This window comes from Sorex fumeus, unplaced genomic scaffold (assembly GCF_029834395.1).
Source record: "Sorex fumeus unplaced genomic scaffold, SorFum_2.1 ptg000169l, whole genome shotgun sequence".
NCBI lineage: Eukaryota > Metazoa > Chordata > Mammalia > Eulipotyphla > Soricidae > Sorex > Sorex fumeus.
In genome coordinates this window covers 4986982-5005546 of record NW_026606226.1, presented here as the reverse complement: position 1 = coordinate 5005546, position 18565 = coordinate 4986982, and the positions used below count along the sequence as shown (strand labels likewise).

General features: G+C 54.4%; 1 protein-coding gene across 1 annotated transcript; it reads right to left on the bottom strand.

The window, feature by feature from the left end:
* Positions 1 to 1545: 1545 nt before the first annotated feature.
* On the bottom strand, positions 1546 to 17476 carry TMPRSS5 (transmembrane serine protease 5). Its single transcript, XM_056107681.1, has 11 exons — positions 17378 to 17476; positions 12180 to 12283; positions 11969 to 12072; positions 11474 to 11596; positions 10209 to 10347; positions 9611 to 9721; positions 5354 to 5532; positions 3199 to 3297; positions 2638 to 2780; positions 2308 to 2460; positions 1546 to 1625 (listed from the first exon to the last, which is right to left on the bottom strand). The coding sequence occupies exons 1-11, from the start codon at positions 17393 to 17395 to the stop codon at positions 1617 to 1619; spliced, it is 1182 nt and encodes a 393-aa protein (XP_055963656.1). The 5' UTR covers positions 17396 to 17476; the 3' UTR covers positions 1546 to 1616.
* Positions 17477 to 18565: the final 1089 nt, after the last annotated feature.

Sequence of the window (18565 nt, the reverse complement as noted above, 5' to 3'; positions counted from 1 at the left end):
GCGTATCCGGTATGCCAAACACAAGTAATAAGTCTCACAGTGGAGACGTTACTGGGCCCGCTCGAGAAAATCGATGAACAACGGGAGGACAGATGCTAACCATAAATGCGATAGCACAGCGGGTAGAGCGTTCGCCTTACAAGCGGCCAACATGGCCGACCCGAGTTCGATTCCTCCGCCCCTCTCGGAGAGCCCGGCAAGCTACCGAGAGTATTCGATATGCCAGACACAGTAACACCAAAGTCTCCAATGGAGACGTTACTGGGCCCGCTCGAACCATAAATATATTAAATATTAATATTTATAATAAATTTAACACTTCTATATATACATATATGTATATGTGTATGTGAAATATTTAAGCAAGTGTTGAGGGGGTGGCATCAAAAACACAAAAAGATTGGGATTCCCTGTCCCTCTCTCCCTCCCTGCCCAGGGGACCTTGTGCTCTGAAATAACCTAAGTGGGTTAGTAAGTGATCAAAGGGAGGAGGCTAGAGGTCTGGTTTCTAAGAACACAGGCTGGGGCATCTGCCGTCTGCCAGGGCCACCTGGTTGTTTCTCCAATTTGCTGGCAGACACCCAGCACCTCTTCCCCAGGTAATAACCCGACAGTAAAGTAAATCGAGGCCTTTACTTTTCAGTGCTCCACCAGCCCCGGCCTGCCAGCTTGTGGGTCCTCCAGGAACAAATATGCACTATACTACCCCTCCCAGAAAAAAAACGTGGGTTGACTCACCACAAAGTTGTGTTATTGCTAACAGCTAATTGCATTTCCTTGAGAAAGCACCATAAAAAAATTCATTGTCGGTTTTTTAGAAACAAGCTGCCAACTCCATTTTAATTGCTGGAGAGGAGAGTGTTGGGAAGTTGCTTAACCAAAACAACGCTCAGTGGGCATAAAACTCAGAAATTTCCCCAACCCTGAGTCCTGCTCTGAAACAGGAGCCAAGGAGGAGAAATGGGCTCAGCAGGGAACAAGACCTTCCCACCTGGGAGGCAGAGGCCCGGCCGGGGTGAGGCACCAGGTTTGGTCCCCTGCATTTTTGCAGAGATTTCAGAAAACACACATGGTGTGACTGGTAACGGGGCTGGAACTCTCTCCCCGAGTGTGTGAGTGGAGAGAGGAAGAGAGGGCAGGGGAGAACACAGACAAGACCATACATGCCTTTACTTTAATAACAGAGAACCATGGTTCAGTATGCAGAGCTGTGCTTCTCAAACCAACAGCGCATCAGATTGGCTTCGGTATGGCCTGCCCCAGGGGACCAGCCAGACTCGGGAGACACCAAGCAGCAAGGCGGGAGGGCCCTGATTCCATCTCCGACTCGACCCAAGCTGGCCCACCCTTGACCCCATTGGCCCAGGAGTCTCTGAGAGGACAGCTTCAGAAGAGACTGGGCCAAGGGGACCCACCCTGAGCATCTCCCCAAGATGTTCGCAGCCACAAGTGCTGGTGCAGAGGGGCCTTGTACTGCCAGCTCCCCACCTGGCCCCGGCTCTTTCCTCTCTGGTGACAGTTGGGACCCTGGCCCGGGGCTGGAGAGATGACTTGTCTCTCAGGCAGCACCGAGGGGTTCGTGCCTTCTGTGTTGGGAGTTGCTGCTGCTCCTCCATCTAGGGGACCTGCCAGAGAGCCGGGGAACAGGAGGGGGCTGAAGGGGAGAGAGCGCAATGCATGGGGTGCCACGGTCCCCAGCCTCGGTCCCCATGCCCATCACACACTACCAAGAACACCTGGTCTCTAGGTATTGGTGAGGGCTGAGAACAGGCATATGCTGGCTCCCTGGGAAACGCTTGTCACCCTCCCTCCGCCCCGTGCCCAACTCTTCCCCATCTTCTTTGCATTACTTGGTAAACGGGTCTCTGGCGTAGATCCCACTCTCTGGGGCACCGGTCTCTCACCTGACCCTCCCACTCTAGCTGCAGTCCAGTAGTTTGGACAGACCAAATACACCCTGAGCACAGCACAGGACAGAGGAGCATGAGGGCGGCCTCACAAACCACAGACCCAGAGCTGAGGCTGCATCCAGCCCCAACTCACTCTGCACTAAACCCAGTTCCTGAGTCCTCCCTAGAGCACAGGAGGGTGCCAGGACCAGCCATACAGGGAATTGAGGGTTCTCGGGGCCACAGGCTCAGGCCTGCTCTTCCGCTAGGAGCAGGACAGGCACCGAAACCAGAGTCCATGTTCCCGCATCCCACGCCCCTCCCCGACCTCCCACGGGGGGACACTCCCACGGGCTCTGGCCAGCCCCCAGCTCAGCCCAGTCCCCAGGGCTGCCCTCCTGCTCGTCCTCACACTCACGCGCGCCGTGTGGTGGATCCAGTCCAGGAACTCGGTCACCTTGGCGTAGATGCCCGGGCGATTGGGTTCTGCGCAGCCACGCCCCCAGCTGACCACCCCCACCAGGCGCCACGTGCCCCCATCCGGGCACACCAGGGGGCCCCCGCTGTCCCCCTGAGGGGCCCAGAGACACGGACAGTTAGTCCTGCCCCATCCCATGGACCTCACTGCTCTGGACCCCTCTCCCTGGGGCTCCAGGAGCTCCTGGAGCAGGATGAGGGCCAGAGCCCCCTATGGCCCCGTGGCCCTGCCCCTGCCCTCCTCCCCGACCCCCCCCACGGGTTGGCCCACCTGGCACGCGTCGGCCCTGCCGTCCAGGTAGCCGGCGCAGAGCATGCGGGCCGTGAGGGCACCACCGTACACGCAGGAGCTGTTGCAGAGCCGCGTGCTGAGCAGAGGCACCGGCGCGTCCTGCAGCGTGTCCGAGCTGTGAGCTGCAGGAGACACGCGCTGGGCGCATGGGGGGCAGGGCAACGGAGGGGAGGCAGGGACGTCCCCAAGGGAGGAAGTAGCCAGGGTGAGCGCCCGGGGCCTGGGTAAAGGAGGCAGGGCACAGGCGGATTTGGGGGCAGAGGCAAAAGGGGAGATGCTGACACCCCCCACCCCACCCCAGCGCCCCTTCCCCCAATACCAAGACCGCAGCACTCTTGGGAGTGGAGCTTAGGGAAACTAGGAATGGTTCATCCGAAGAGATGCAGGCAGGGGACACTGGGGTCCCTAAATCTGGCCAAAGGTGGTGCCGGAGGGAGGGGTCTGGCCCTGCCACGTGGTCAGGGAAGTGGAGGCGCCCCCCTTCCCCACTGCCCTCCCTCCCACTCCCACTCCCCTTTTGCACCCTCGTTGCTGACTCACTGTGGCTGGGGTCGGTGTGGCCCCAGCCAGAAACCCAGCACTGGGAGCCCGCGGGAAAGTGTCGGTCCTCAGCCGGCAGGCACACGGCCCCCACACTGTCTGCGGAGAGGCACGGGGGTCCTTGGCACCGACTAGGTGTTAACCTCCGGGCAAGACATGGATAACAGAGCCTTCCTGCTCTCAACCCATCCTGGTTCCTGCCCACCGCCACCAGCGCCCTAGACAGCTGCACACTATACCAAGGCTGGCGTGAGTGGGAAGGAGGAGGGTGGGTTCATGGGGAGGACAGTGTGCCCTAATTCACCTGGGGACTACTAGGGAACAATGGAAGCTCCTACAGGGTGCTGGTCCCCAGTTTCTCATCTGAGATTCTCCCCCAAGACATTTGGTCCTTCCGAGGGCATTGCTTCCCAAAAAGCGAGGCTTTACCCGCAAGTGGCGCACAAAGGTGATTTTATGTTTGCTTTGGGATCACACCCAGCGGTGCTCAGGGCTTACTCCTGGCTCTGTGCTCAGGGATCACTTCTTGGGGGGCTCAGGGGACCATATGCAGTGATAGGGATCGAACCCTGGTCCCTCAGACCCAAGGCAGTAGCTGATTCAGATTTCCCCTTCAGTTCTCTCCTGCTTCTAGCTGTGCCAGCGGAGTCAGCCGGTGGAGGCTTTTCTGCCACGCTCTCTGTGCCCATCAGCCTCTGGCAAGCATGGGAGCACACGCACGGGCTCAGCCCTACTCAGAGCTTGAACACGGTTCCTTTATCTATGGTTATTAGCTACTTCCTGGAAGGAACATGGACTCTCCGGGTGAGTAATAATTTATTTCCCCCTTAAACACGTGTTTAAGTCCACTTGGAAATATTACCTGCTGACTGACAGCAGGTCAGAGAGCACTAGTGTGTGTGTGTGTGTGTGTGTGTGTGTGTGTGTGTGCACGCGTGTGTGTGTGTGTCTGTGCGTGCGCGTGCATGCATGCCTCTGTGCATCTGTGTGTCTGTGTACCTTGGCACAGATCTGCTGGAAGCTTCCAGGGCCGATGCTGTGCTGAAAGACCTGGGCGCTAGGCTAAAGAAGTGTTTGCCACGGGTCCTTGTATTGCCTCAGTGTCCTCACGTGCCTGCCTCAACTACTCTCAGGTGTGTGAGGAGAGCCAGAGATGGCACAACAAGCAGGGTGCTGGCTTCACATGTGGCTGACCCAGGTTCAATTCCCGGTAACCCAGATTGTCCTGAGCCCCACTGGGATTGTTTCCTGAGCACTTAGCCAGAAATAAGCCCTGAGCACCACCAAAAGAACAAAAAGTACAGGAGTGTGGGGAGGTTGGGCTGAAAGACTGGAAACGTGAAAAAAAAAAAAAGGCTTATTAGGGCCAGAGTAATAGTACAGCGGGTGGGGTTTTGCCTTGCACATGGCCGACTCAGGTTCAATCCTGGCATACCATATGGTCCCCCAAGCACTGCCAGGAGTAATCCCTGAGCATCTCTGGGTGTGACCCCAAAAAGCAAAAAAGTAATTAATTAAATACAATAGCACTGCACTGTAGTACTGTCCTCCTGTTGTTCATCGACTTGCTCCAGTGGACCCAGTAATGTCTCCATTGTGAGACTTGTTATTACTGTGTTTGGCATATCAAATAGTCTCGGGGAGCTTACCAGGCTTTTGCCATGTGGGCAAGATACTCTCGGTAGCTTGCCGGGCTCTCCAAGAGGGGCAGAGGAATCGAACCCGGCTTCGCCAGGCCGGCCACACACAAGGCAAATGCCCTAGTGCTGTGCTATCATTCCAGCCCAATTAAATACAATAAATAATTTAAAATAAAATAAAAAGGCTTATTAATTGTAACATGTGACAAAGTGGATGGGATCTGTGGTTCTTGGGACAGACGTGGGAGAACCTGTTAGTAGATGGAATCAAAGAGAACCTTGAGACAAATCCCACCCATGGGCCCACTGTGGAAAGGTCCAGAAAGTTGACCCTCAAAGGAGCTTGTTGTACAAGAGTTTGTTGGAGCCTTGGGTGCAGGAAACACCCAAACTCTTAAGCCGCTGATGGAGGGGGCAGCGTGAGGCCTCCTGGTGCCTGAAGGCCCCTGGGCCCCAGGTCGTCTCTTGGCCCTGCAGTGCCCACCTGCCCACCCGCCCTTCCCACCTCCCCTCACCTGAGAAGTTGAGTGGTGTCTGGAGACGCAGGAGGGCAATGTCATAGTCGTGATTCCGAGCACTGTAGAGTGGGTGGGGGATGATCTTCTCCACCACAGCCCCCTGGTGCGGCCGGATGGCGCTGAGGCTGACCAACCCCACGTGCACCCGCCAGCTGGACAGGCGGGAAAATCTGAAACTGCACACAGGAGCGGGCTGAGCCCAGGGCAGAGGCGGGCAGGAGAGACTGGCCTAAGCAAGGCGGGAAGGTAAAGGGAAGCCAGCAGGGGCCATCCGCAGGAGTCCCTGTTCTGTAGCTGTCCACGCCCCTGGTGCTCTCCAGCAGGTGGTAAGACGTGGCCAGGGTCTGTTGTGGGTTCTGAATAAACGCCCACAGATTGCTGGAGAAAGGGAGTCACTGGTCCATCTGCTCCTCCTCCTTCTACTCTCTCCTGCATCACCTCCTCCAAGTTTGACCACAAAAATCAAAGGGTCTTTTGAGGGAAAAAATAATACAACTCTCAGGATGGTCAGAAAATCCCTCGTTTATTATGTGTGAAAGAGGGGAGGGGCACACCTCTCCAGACTGTTTCCTCAGGGTGAACGAGTGTCACACTGTCTGCCCTGCCCTCCACCAGAAGAGGCCCAAAGAACACACTCATGAATTACACCTTCCAACTGCGGGCCAGGATTTATTAAGCATCTACTATATCCCAGGACTGTTCTAGAGCAGGGGGACATGGCAGTGGGAAATTCATTAGGGGAACAGCAATTCAGTGGGCAAAAGACTGATCTGGCTCCTAGAGCATGTCCAGTCTGAGGAGAAAGAAAGACATTCAGCAAATAATTACATGGAAAGTGACTTCATTAGTGCTTTAGTAACAAAGTGTCACTGTCACTGTCACTGTCCTCCCGTTGTTCATCGATTTGCTTGAGCGGACCCAGTAACATCTCCATCGTGAGACTTTGTTGTTACTGTGTTTGGCATATCGAATACTCAGGGGGAGCTTGCCAGACTTTGCCATGCGGGCGAGATACTCTTGGTAGCTTGCCAGGCTCTCCAAGAGGGGTGGAGGATGCTAAAAGTAGTCGATAGACCAAACATGATTGCCACTCAAAGCCTCTCTTGCAAAACACAGTATCCAAAAGAAGAGAGAGAGAACAAGGGGGAATACCCTGCCACAGAGGCAGGATGGGACGGGGGGGGGGGGGGGGATGAGGGTTGAGGGGGGGATGCTGGGACCCGTGGGGATGGATGACGGGTACTGGTGGAGGGATGGGCACTTGATCATTGTATAACTGAAACCCAAGCACAAAATTTGTAAGCCTATAACTGTACCTCATGGTTTTTCACTAATAAAAAAAGAAAAAAAAAAGAGGGGTGGAGGAATCGAACTCGAGTTGGCCATATTTATTGACTGCTTGCAAGGCAAACGCCCTACCTGCTGTGCTATCGCTCCAGCCCAACAAAGTGACATGGATATAAAACCTTTATAAAAACGAACCACTCTAGGGCAAGCATGATAGGACAATGGAGAGGGCATTTGCCTTGCCTGTGGCCAACCTGGTTCAATCCCCGACATTCCATATGGTCCCCTAAGCCCTGCCAGGAGTAATTCCTGTGTACAGAGCCAATAATTCCTGAGCATCACCGGGTGTGGCCCCAAATAGAGTAAACTAAAATAAATTAACCACTCTAAAGACCCCATGTTTGTCTACCATTGCTATTCACACAGAGCATTCTTGGTACCCAGCAGAGAACTTCTGTGCCTGCCCCCATCACCAGGCACACCTGGAGCTGCCCCAGGGAAACAGGTGATTGGCCAGGGACACTTCCCACGGGACATTCCCAGAACCAGCAGGAAAGGTGGACGTGCCCCCTCCCGCCCCCACCCCGGCAGCCCGGGACTTGCCTGTGGATGCAGTGTGCAGCGGTCACCACCCAGCGGGGGCCCAGCACCGAGCCCCCACATGTGTGGCGGGAGCCCAGGGCCACGCTGGCCTGCCACGGCCAGCGCCCCGGAGCCACGGCCTGCCCGCCGACTATCCGGGAAGCCAGGGACCTTGCCCCACACGCTGTGGACAGAAGCATCGGTGAGAAGAAAGGAAAGAGAGGAGAGTGTCCACGGACCAAGTCCTCGGCGGGAGCCGGGTAAACAGAGTCATTAGCAACGGGGCCCTGAATCTGAGGCTAGGCAGGGGGAGGGTGGTGTGCCCAGGCGAGGCCCATCTGTCCCGTAATAGGCATTCAGAATGCGGGTCCACACTCTCCCGCCCATTTGGACCCTGATTCATCACCTCCTGAGAGTCTCCTGAAGCTGCCACCTGGGTTATAACCAACAATTCCACCTCGGGGCTTGTTAGGAGGGGAGCAAGTGTCAGAGGCCAAGGTGGTGGCAGGGGAGTGGGGGGTGCAGGGAGGCCATCAGGGGTGCAGGTCATCAGCCCGGAGCTGGGGGGACAGTCAGGGCCGAGAGCAGCTCAACCAGGGCTCATGCACAGATGGGAAGGGGGAAGCCCCGAAGCACAGGTGGGCGAGGACTCCCCTCCCCCCACCCACAGCCATACCCCACTGAGCCTTTCTCTGGGGCTCTCCAGAGTTAGGGTTGAGGGGGTTGATGGCAGGAGGGGTCCTTTCCACTGCCATCTTCCTGGACCCAAGACACAACTCACCAGAGCACTGGACGGAGACAATTCTGCCAGAAGTACAATTGTCGCTGCAAAACATAGATGCCAGCAAGGGCTGGGCAGAGCACAAGCCAGGGACCATCCCAAGCCCAGGCCCCCATTTGAGGGTGTGGAGGGAGAGACTTGGCAGGTTCGATGGGGGAGGGCATCTCTCAAGTACCCAGAGCCAACTGTTTCCTGCCTCCCCTCCCAGGTCCCCCACAGGGACCCCCAGGACAGCAGTGCCTTCTCAGCCCAGCGACCAAGAGCAGCTGCAGGGCTGGGGCTGGGGCTGACCAAAGCTGCACCTGCCAGCAATGATGCTCGGCTCTTCCCAGAGGTCCTGACCTGGGGCTGATGAACCAATGAACAACCTCGGTGCACTCCTTCGAGAATGTTCCATCCCAAACCCCAGGCCTGTGATGCACATCCTCGCTCTCTGCCTGCTCATTCCTTTCCCTCAACCCCTCAGTGCCTTCGGACCAAAGCCCTCTTCTCTCCTCACACACCTCTTGCCCCCAGTGGCTCAATGCCTGGATCCTTCTCGTACCGTCTGGTTTCCCAAATCCACGGCCCCTCCAGGGTCTCTGGAAACTCAATCCCAGTGCTACTTCCTAACACCCATCCAGGTGCATAACCGGGGAACCTTTCTGAGAACCCCCTTGTTCTCCATCTGTGCTCCTATGAGGTCCCCTCAGGGGCCAGGGGTCTTGGGGAACTGTTCAGATGGGGTAAGTATGAGGGCGGGAAGACCTGAGAGCATAGGCTGTGAGCCCACCCAGTGGCCTGCAGGACCAGGGAGCTAGAGGAAGCCCAAGTATGCCTGCATCTGCTTCCCATCACCCCAGCACAGAGGCAAGGGTCTGATCTCTCCTGGAGGGTTGTCGGGGCACCTCCAGGCTCCAAGCAACACTTGGCCAAAACAACACGACCGTCAGGAAGCTGGGAGAGAAGCCTGGCATCAAGGCTCACTATGGGCTGGGATGCATATTGGGTATGTGGAAGCCTAAGCTCAATCCCACCCGGCAGCCCCGCAGTATAGCCTGGCGGGCTCAAGCACGGCTGTGGAGGCCGTCCCAGACACAGATCAAAATAAGGTTTCTTTGGCTCTATTTTAGTTTTCTTTTGAGGGGGGAGTGCTAGGCTTCCCAAGTGGAGTTCAGGGCATCCAGGAGACCCTCTCAGCCAGCTAAGGCACAGGCTCAGGATGTGGTGCTACTTGGACCCTGAGGTGCCGCGGGTACCCCAACAGTGCTCAGGGTCTCAGGGTTGCCCCCAGTGATGCTCAGGGGACTGTGTGGTGCCGGGAATCACCCCTGGGTTGGCAGCATGCCAGGCCTGCACCATCACCTCCAGACTGTTTCTCTGGCCCTGATCACATTTCAGTTCCAGGACCTTGGGCAAGGCCCTTCACCTCACTGGGCCTCAGTTTCCCCGTGTGAAAAATGAGACTAAGAGTGCCATTTCAGCAGCCCACCAATTCTGGCTAGGAAACGTTCCTGTCCAGACGTTCTGTCCTGTCCCCCATGTGATGACACTGTCTCAGGGACAGAGAAGGGTTGGCCCCCTCAGAGAAGAAGGGGCCCCACTTCTGGAAGCAGACACCCTACCTGGGCTGCCACAACTCCTCCGGGGGCCCTACTCCAGGAGAGAACCGAGCAAATGCCTGGGTGCTGCTGAGCTTGACGTCAGACAGGTTCACGCCCTCCTGATGGGTGAGTCTTGGCAGTGGAGGGGAACAGAACAGGAGGAGGTCAGCTTTATTTTTTGTTGTTGCTGTTTTTGTTTTTTGTTTTTGTTTTGTTATTTTTTGTTTTGTTTTTGCTTTTTGGGTCACACCTGGCAATGCTCAGGGGTTACTCCTGGCTCTGCACTCAGGAATTACTCCTGGTGATGCTTGGGGGACCATATGGGATGCTGGGAATTGAACCCGGGTCGGCCGTGTGCAAGTCAAACACCCTACCCGCTGTGCTATTGCTCCAGCCCCAGGAGGCCAGCTTTAACAGACAGGCAGGGACAGCGAGTCATCAATGCCTGACTGGGCAGGAGCTGGGACCGAGATTCAACAGGGAGGAGAAACCTAGCAGGGCCCCGCCATACCCGGAGGCCAAGAGGTGGTCACAGTGAGCCCGTGAGCAGGTGAAGAGTGAGAGGCAGGGGTCTCAATGCCGGGGCAGCCCGGCCATCCCCCAGGTGTGACCCCATTACCTGAGATGCCCAAGGAGCCTGCAGATCCGCACCCCCAGGCCAGAACTCCAGCCCTCGTGGCAGACCCGGAGCCAGTCCTGCTGGGGCCGCACCTGCACCTCTAGCAAGAAGTCTTCCTCGGGGTTTATTCTGAAAGACACTGAACCTGGAGTGAGGAAAAGTTGCTGCAGAGAGGCCTGGGGACTGAAGTGGCCTGCAGGGGGCGCAGGTCTCCCTGGGCCTCAGCAAACCCGCCCCTTCCAGAGAAGCAGCTCAGCTTGGTGCTTAGACGTGCCCAGACACCTGTCCAGGCAGTCCCGTGGGCACAGGCACCATCCCCCAGGCTCCACAGTAAGACCCACAGGAGCTCAGCGACCAGTCTGGTGGCACATCACCTGGGAGGAAGGACTGAAATGTCCCTTCCTGATTTCAACTCTTGTGAGAACACCCAGCAGGTGACCATTTCCTCAGTGCCTGCTCTTCCCTGTCCCTGGGCTCAGCTCTTATATTTTAGGTGTATCACCCTTCTGACTCTCTGCAGTAATTATTATTATTATTATTATTATTATTTTATTTTGCTTTTTGGGTCACACCCGGCAATGCACAGGGGTTACTCCTGGCTCTGCACACAGGAATTACTCCTGGCGGTGCTCAGGGGACCATATGGGATGCTGGGAATCGAACTCGGGTTGGCCGTGTGCATGGAAAACGCCCTACCTGCTGTGCTATTGCACCATCCCCCATATTATTATTATTATTTTAGAGAGAAGGAAACAGAACGTCACAGAATGAACATGCCCAAGGCCACATGGCCAACAAAAGTCTCCAGGCTTCTTCTAACTCACTTCAAGGGTTAGATCCCACTCTGGGTAGCATCGAACCTTCTAATTCTCTTCTCTTACCTGCAAGGGAGATGGGGTAGGATGTGAGCGGAAATAATCTGGAGTGATGCTCCCTGGCCTGGGTAGAGATCCCTAATAGTTACACGGGACTCCCCATTCATGCCATGATGCCTCCCTCACATACATGGGCACCTTCCCATCTCTCCAGGCAGTCTGGGCTCCCAGAAATGCCCCTGCTAGATACCAAGACAATTCCCAGGAGTCCTGAAAGGCCCAGCTCAGAAACAGCTCTGCAAGGCGGGACCCCGTTGCTACCCTCACACCAAGGAAAGAATACAGAGCACTGGGGATGCACTCATGGCCCCTCATTTCGGCTCCCACAAGAAACAGGACCCCCAAGCTTGGCTGGGGTGGGTGTCTCACAGTCTCTGCAGAGCGACCCACCTCTTCTGGGAAACCCAGGGAGCAGAGCATTGTCATCGCTGGTCTCTGAGCAGCTCAGACTCCCGTCCTCGTCCTGCAAGGTCCCCGGGGCTGGCTGAGAGGCAGTCGGCCACAGATACATCACTTCCAGGGCAAAGACCAGAGAGGGTGAGAGAGAAGAGACTGAGGGCAGGAGGGACCAGCAGGCAGAGGGAGACCAGTACATCCGGTCAGCACCCATCTCGGTCACATCCCCACCCAGGGCCCTCTGTGTATCTGCCTCTGTCTCTCTGACTTCAAGGCCAAGTTTGCTGAGGGCCCCCAGGGAGAACCTACTCGGGTACCCGCCACTTCTCGTCGTGCAGAAGCTAAAACCTTTCCTCTCTGCCCCTCCCACGGCCCCTTGCTGTCTGTTCCCTGGCACAGTGCCCGCTGCTCTCTGCTGAGCCCCACAGCCTGTCCCTGCCCCCCAGCCCCGCCCACATCCCCCATGCCACTGAAGGGGCCCACCACTACCTAGAAGCCAAGAGCCAACACTCGCCCCAGCCAGCAGTCCCAGCACTGCCAGCAGCACACAGCCACGCCGCCCGGAACACCAGCGCCTGGCCCGAGAGACTGTGGGGAGGCAGAGGAGCGTTTGGGTCTCACCGCGGACGACCCGGAGAGAGGATCTGGGGGTGAGATGGCCCCTTCACTGCCCTCACCCCAGTCTGGCCCCAGTCTGGCTTGCTGCTGGAGTGTGTGTCCTGTTTCTGCTCGGCAGATGGTGAGTCCTGGGCCCTTCTCTGCATACTGAGCCTCCACGGGGGCCTGGCCAGCCAGCAGCAGACCCTGGGGAAAGAGTGTCAGTCACTCAGCAGCCCCACACTGGGGAGGAAAATCACAGACACTGCAAGTCCCTACAGGTGCCTCTGTGTGTGTGTGTGTGTGTGTGTGTGCGTGCATGTATGTGTGTGTGTATATGTGGGGGGGTGTAGGGGGTGGTATGTGTGAGGTAATGTGTGTGTGGTGTGGTGTGTGATGTGTGTGTGATGTGTGGTGTGGTGTGTGTGTATGTGATGTGATGTGGTGTGTGTGATGTGTGGTGTGGTATGGGGTATGTGTGTATATTTGTGATGTGTGGTGTGTGTGTTTGTGATGTGTGGTGTGGTGTGATGTGGTATGGTGTGTGTGATGTGTGGTGTGGTATGTGTGTGATATGTGTGTGTGATGTGTGGTGTGGTATGTGTGTGTGATGTGTGGTGTGGTGTGGTGTGTGTGATATGTGTGTGTGATGTGTGGTGTGGTATGTGTGTGTTATGTGTGGTGTGGTATGTGTGTGTGATGTGTGGTGTGGTATGTGTGTGTGATGTGTGGTATGGTGTGGTGTGTGTATGATGTGTGATATGTGTGTTAGGTGTGGTGTGGTATATGTGTGTGATGTGTGGTGTGTGGTGTGTGGTGTGTGTGATGTGTGACATGTGTGTGATATGTGGTGTGGTATGTGTGTGTGATGTGTGGCGTGGTGTAGTGTGTATGTGATGTGTGATATGTGTGTGTGATGTGTGGTGTGTGTGTGATGTGTGATATGTGTGTGTGATGTGTGGTGTGGTATGTGTGTGTGATGTGTGGTGTGGTGTAGTGTGTATGTGATGTGTGATATGTGTGTGTGATGTGTGGTGTGGTGTATGTGTGTGTTGCCGCAGACAAAGCAAAAAGTCTCACACCTACAAGGCAGGTGACCTACATCCTTGAGAAGCCCTGTCCTATGCATTATTCATCTTCGAGACTTACCCTGTGTCCACAGCCGTCTCTTCAGTCCCACTGACCTTACTATCGCAGCCAGGACGTGTCAGCACTGATGGAAACCCAGGTTGGACCCATTCCAAAGCGCATGTCCATGACCTCAGTTGCCTCCCATGAGTACAGGGGGCATCCCCTGAGTCCCCCCAGCCCCCTCCCTCAACTCAAGATCTCACCATTCATCATTTCTGTCCATCTAAAGGAAAAAAGTAGCCCCTCCAATGCATCATTAAATTGGTTAAGTTTTTCGTCTTAGACAGAGGATACTATAGGGAGTTCAAGATAAATCCATGGGGGACTGGAGAAATAGTACAGAGGGTGAAGTACTTGCCTCACATGCAGCAGACTGGGGTTCAATCCCCAGTACTGCATATGGTTCCGAGTACATCCAAGAGTGACCTGAGCAGAGCCAGGAGAAGCCCCTGGACACAGCTGGGTGTGTCCCCCCACAAAAGATAAATCCTCCTCCTCCAAAAACTGATAAATCCTTATCGTCTCCCAACCCCACTTCCTCAAAGAACTTCTAGTTGAATTCTGAAGACAAATCAGGTAAACAACGACAATGTTAAGTGACAGAAAAAACATTCGGGACCAGAGATATACTTACCTTGCATGTGGCCCACCCAGGTTCAGCCCAATCACCACACACAGTCCTCTAAGTAGTCCCCAGAGTGATTCCCTGTTCTCAGAGCCAGGAGAAAGCCCTGAGCATTGCCAGGTATGACCCCAAACAAAAATCATTAGGTAAACTACCATTGGCATTCAGGAGAGCTTATATCTTGTTGGGAAGATAAGAAAGGCTTTCTAATAGACTAACACCTAAGTATAGTAGAGATAAGGGCCAGGAGGATCTCTCCATGGCTTGGAAGCCGATCCCATGTGCTGGGGGAAAAGGCAGCCAGGATAGAGAAGGACCACTAAGTAAATGATGGTTGAAGGACTTGCTCAGGATGGTAGATGCGTGCTGAAAGTAGACTATGGACCAAACGTGATGGCCGCTTAGTACCTGTATTGCAAACCATAACACCCAGGAGAGAGAAAGAGGAAATGTGCCTGCTGCAGAGGCGGGGGAAGGGGGATGCATGGCGGGGTGAGGTGCCAGGAGAGATACTGATAAACTGAACATTGGTGATGGAGAATGGACACGGTTGGAGGGATGGGTACTAGAACACTGTATGACCGAAACGTAATCATGCACGTTTATAAGTCTGTAACTGTATCTCACGGTGATTCATTAAAATAAAATGAAAAGAAAAGAAAAGAAAAGAAAGGCTTCCTAGAAGAGGCAGCTTCTGAGATGCCAAGTTGAGTGTGGGTGGAGCTAACATGTGTTGAGTATTAAGTCTTCCAGACAAGAGAATTGAAGAGGAAAAATCATGGGGGCTAAGAAAGAATAGAGCTGAGTACGTGATATATTCACTTGAAGATTCATAAGCAATGAAGAAGAGTAATGGACGTAGGATCTGCGGTGGGGGTGGAGGAGGGAGAGGACCTCAAACCAGCGGTTCAAAGCTTGGTCTGCAGCTTCCTGAGTGAATCTGCCAAGCGAGGCTCTCTCTGAGCCGTAGCTCTCGAATTTCTAAGATAACCCCGACTTCCTTGAAATCATCTCCCTCCTGGACAGTCTTGTCTTTATTCATTCATTCTCCCTGCCAATCTTTCTAACATGCAAATATGAGCAAATTAACCATGCCTTTGTTCCCTGATGAATCTCCATAACCCTGAGGCATAGCTGTGGAATAGCTTGTAAAATCCTCTGGGATCTGGCCCTTTCTCACCTCTCCAGCCTTAGCTGCCAACATTAACTCTCTTTACTTCCGTCCTGGAAACCTCACTCTCCTCATCCCTCCATAGCCTGCTCAACAAATCTCCAGGAAGCATTCCTCAACCCACACACTCCTGTTGTAGTATGCTCATATTGTTCTAACTTTCCTCTCTTTCTCCTTCCTCTTTGACTACGTAACCCAGGGCCTAGTTCTGGCCTTATACAAAATGTACGATGGGGCTAGAAGGTAGTACAGTGGTTAGGGAGCATGCCTAGAATGTTCTGACCTGGTCTGATACCTGGCATCACTGAGCATCACTGAGTGCACCCCTGAAGGCCCCCAAGCACTGCCAGGACAGCCCTGGTATGCCTGGCACGATGATACCTAAGCAGAAACACATCCCAAAGTCCTTGCACTGAGCCACAAATCTGATTGGCTGAGACTCTTTGGTGGGGTGCCCTGAGCATCAACTGGGAGGCTTTGTCCCCTCCCCACCACCAAAAAAATATATAATAGAAGGCAGGAAAGAAGGAAATGAGAGATGAAAGGAAGAAGGAAAAGAATGGAGGGAAGAAAGGGAGATGGAGAATAGGAAGGAGGAAAGACGGACTTAACAAGGTTATGTGATTAAAGGGAATTTCAAATTATAAAGTAGAAGCAAATAGTATGTTAAATAATGTTAATAAGAATTACATATAATTGGGGCTGGAGCAACAGCACAGTGGGTAGGGCATTTGCCTTGCACGCGGCCAACCCGAGTTCGATTCCCAGCATCCCATATGGTCCCCTTGAGCACAACCAGGAGTAATTCCTGAGTGCAAAGTCAGGAGCAACCCCTGTGCATCACCGGGTGTGACCCAAAAAGCAAAAAAGAAAAAAGAAAGAGAAAAGAAAAAAAATTACATATAATTTACAGACCACCTTTTTTTTTTTTTGCTCTTTTTTTTTTTTTTTGGTTTTTTTCAGGTCACACCCGGCAATGCACAGGGGTGACTCCTGGCTCTGCAACTCAGAAATCACTCCTGGTGGTGCTCAGGGTACCATATGGGATGCTGTGGATCGAACCCAGGTTGGCCACGTGCAAGGCAAATGCCTTACCCACTGTGCTATTTCTCCAGCCCTACAGATCACCTTTATAAAAATTTATAATCCAGTAGACGAGTCCCCTTTAAATGAACATGACACTCGTGTTCCTCACAGATGCCTCTCCCTGCGCCACTGCCCTGCCCCCCATGTTCACGAAATCCTGACACGAAACTTTGCATAATCCTGGCCTCGGAGGGGGCTTTCCCGCACTGCGTGGAATGTTCCTCTGACACCCAAGTTCTGCCCAGCTCCTCCTTTGCTGCGCTACTGAGTGGGATTCCGGACCCTCGGCTGGCCAGAGAAAGTCTCTGGGAGGCTCACCAGCCCACTCACCTCCGGGGTCCCTGAAAATGATCTCCTTGACCACAAAGTCGGCTCATAAGCACGGCAGCCCAAACATCCCAGGAGTAACTAGCATCACCACTTCTACCCCTCCACCAATCCCAGCACAGATTGAAGGGCCAGCACTCCCCGGACCCAGAGCGTCAGGCCTGTTTCTCCAGAAGATCCTGGCCCCGGCCCAACCACACACACACACTCCTTGTGCCTAGAGCTGAAGTTTGCAGGGCAGGAGCTGTGAGACTGGGGGTTATCAGGCAAGCAGCCTTGAGGAAGCAGATGAGCGAGCGGCAGAAAGAGGGATGACAGGGGTTCTTCTCTAGCCGGGAGAGCTAAGGACATGGTTTCCCTCCGGCTGGAGTCCCTCGGGCAGAGACGCAGGGCACCTTCTGTAGAGAATCCCACAGCATGACCTGCCCTTCCTCAAGGGCTCTTAGTTTTCTGTCCAGCCTCTCCTCAAAAACCCACCTTTCCACTCAGAAAGTAGCCTGGGAAAATTATCTTTAATTATGCAGGACCTCGTCCTCCTCCTTCTGAGGAGCAGTTTAACATCATCAAGATTTGCTAAGAGTTGGGGCTGGAGCGATAGCACAGCGGGTAGGGTGTTTGCGTTGCACGAGACTGACCCGGGTTCGATTCCCAGCATCCCATATGGTCCCCCAAGCACCACCAGGAGTAATTCCTGAGTGAAGAGCCAGGAGTAACCTCTGTGTATCGCTGGGTGTGACCCAAAAAGCAAAAAAAAAAAAAAAAAAAAAAAAAGATTTGCTAAGTGTTGCCTCTGTGCACAGGCCTGTAAGGGGCGAATAAAAGAGGGTCTCTGGAAGGTCACACCATGAAAGATGAGTCACCCAAAGCATCTCTAGGACCTGCCAGGGCTGCAAAGGCGGCCACCAGTCTAGCACCCCCAGGGCAGAACGCGGTACTGGGGGAGACCCGAGTGTCACCTTACCATCTGGGTCAGTAGCATCAAGGTAGAGCCTCGAGATCCGCCAGGCAGAGTTCTCTCCTGCGCTGGATCGGCTCTGATAAAAAGCCCAGTCAGCCCAGTTCACACATGGCTCCGCCCTTCATCCCCCTTCCCCACACACACGCGCCTGAGACACAATGAACCCTGCTCAGAAACCATGAATAGACCCCTTGTTGCTGGAGAGGGGGCCCAGGGCTGCGCCGGGCTGGACAGCTGTGAACTGGAAGCTCGGAAACAGAGAAAAAGGTTACAGGGAGGAGGGGAGGCCAGCTACTGTCGCTTAGCAACCAGGTCCCTTGTGCCCAAAAGTGTGCCCATGCCTGCTAGGGCGACTCCCCCTTCCTGCTGTCAGGGCGGAACTGGAGCGATTCAAGCATTGGTTGAAATGTTTCTGGACCCCCTTGGACCACATCTCATCTCTGTGTGGGTTGGGTTTCCTCGCAGTCTGGGGCTGTCCGCATGTTGGAATCGTTGGAGGCGACGATAAGGGATGACTTTCTCTCTCCTAGGGCTGCGTCTATCACCCCAATGCCAGGGAAACAGAGTTCCCATCTCTGGACCCGCAGGAGTCTGCGGCACGATTATGCTTCAAAGTATGAGGGAGGCCCCGTGGAGCCCAGGGTGGGTTTCCACACCCAGGAGTCACATGTCTGTAGTCAAGGAAGTAGAACAAGCCCTGGGGAGAAGAACACCCAGGGTTGGAGGGCTGAGGCAGTGGGGGACTCCATCTCCTCATGCCCCTTTCACTGCTCCTTCAGATAGGAACGTTCAATTGTGAGCGTTCGAATCAGACCTTCATCTAGTTCATCTACTTCACCTGTAAAATGAGACTAATAGGCTTACCCCTAGAGAGCTGATACTTGATACAATGAGATGCTGAATCCAAAGCTCTTAACCTGGTACCTGGCAGGCTCTACTCAGTAAGTAGAAGCCAACCCACCCACCCAGGCTGTTTTGTTCCTTATTTTCTTCATTCCCTCAGGGTGTCAACTGTAAACTCCCAGCATCACACAGTGTTCTCCACACCATGAGGGTTACATCTCGCAGAAGCAGTGGTGGCCACATCTGAGAATCCCCAGACATCCTCTGAGATCTCCTCAGACAGTGCTCTTCAGCCTACCAACGTGAATACTGTGTGCCAGCACCTAGCCCAAGCAGGAAGCACAAATA

Coding starts and splice junctions, on each gene's coding strand:
- TMPRSS5 (XM_056107681.1), bottom strand. Junction 3,298..5,353: donor GACACCACTCAACTTCTCAG/GTGAGGGGAGGT, acceptor GCCTCTCCGCAG/ACAGTGTGGGGGCCGTGTGC. Junction 2,461..2,637: donor GCAGGGCCGACGCGTGCCAG/GTGGGCCAACCC, acceptor TGGGCCCCTCAG/GGGGACAGCGGGGGCCCCCT.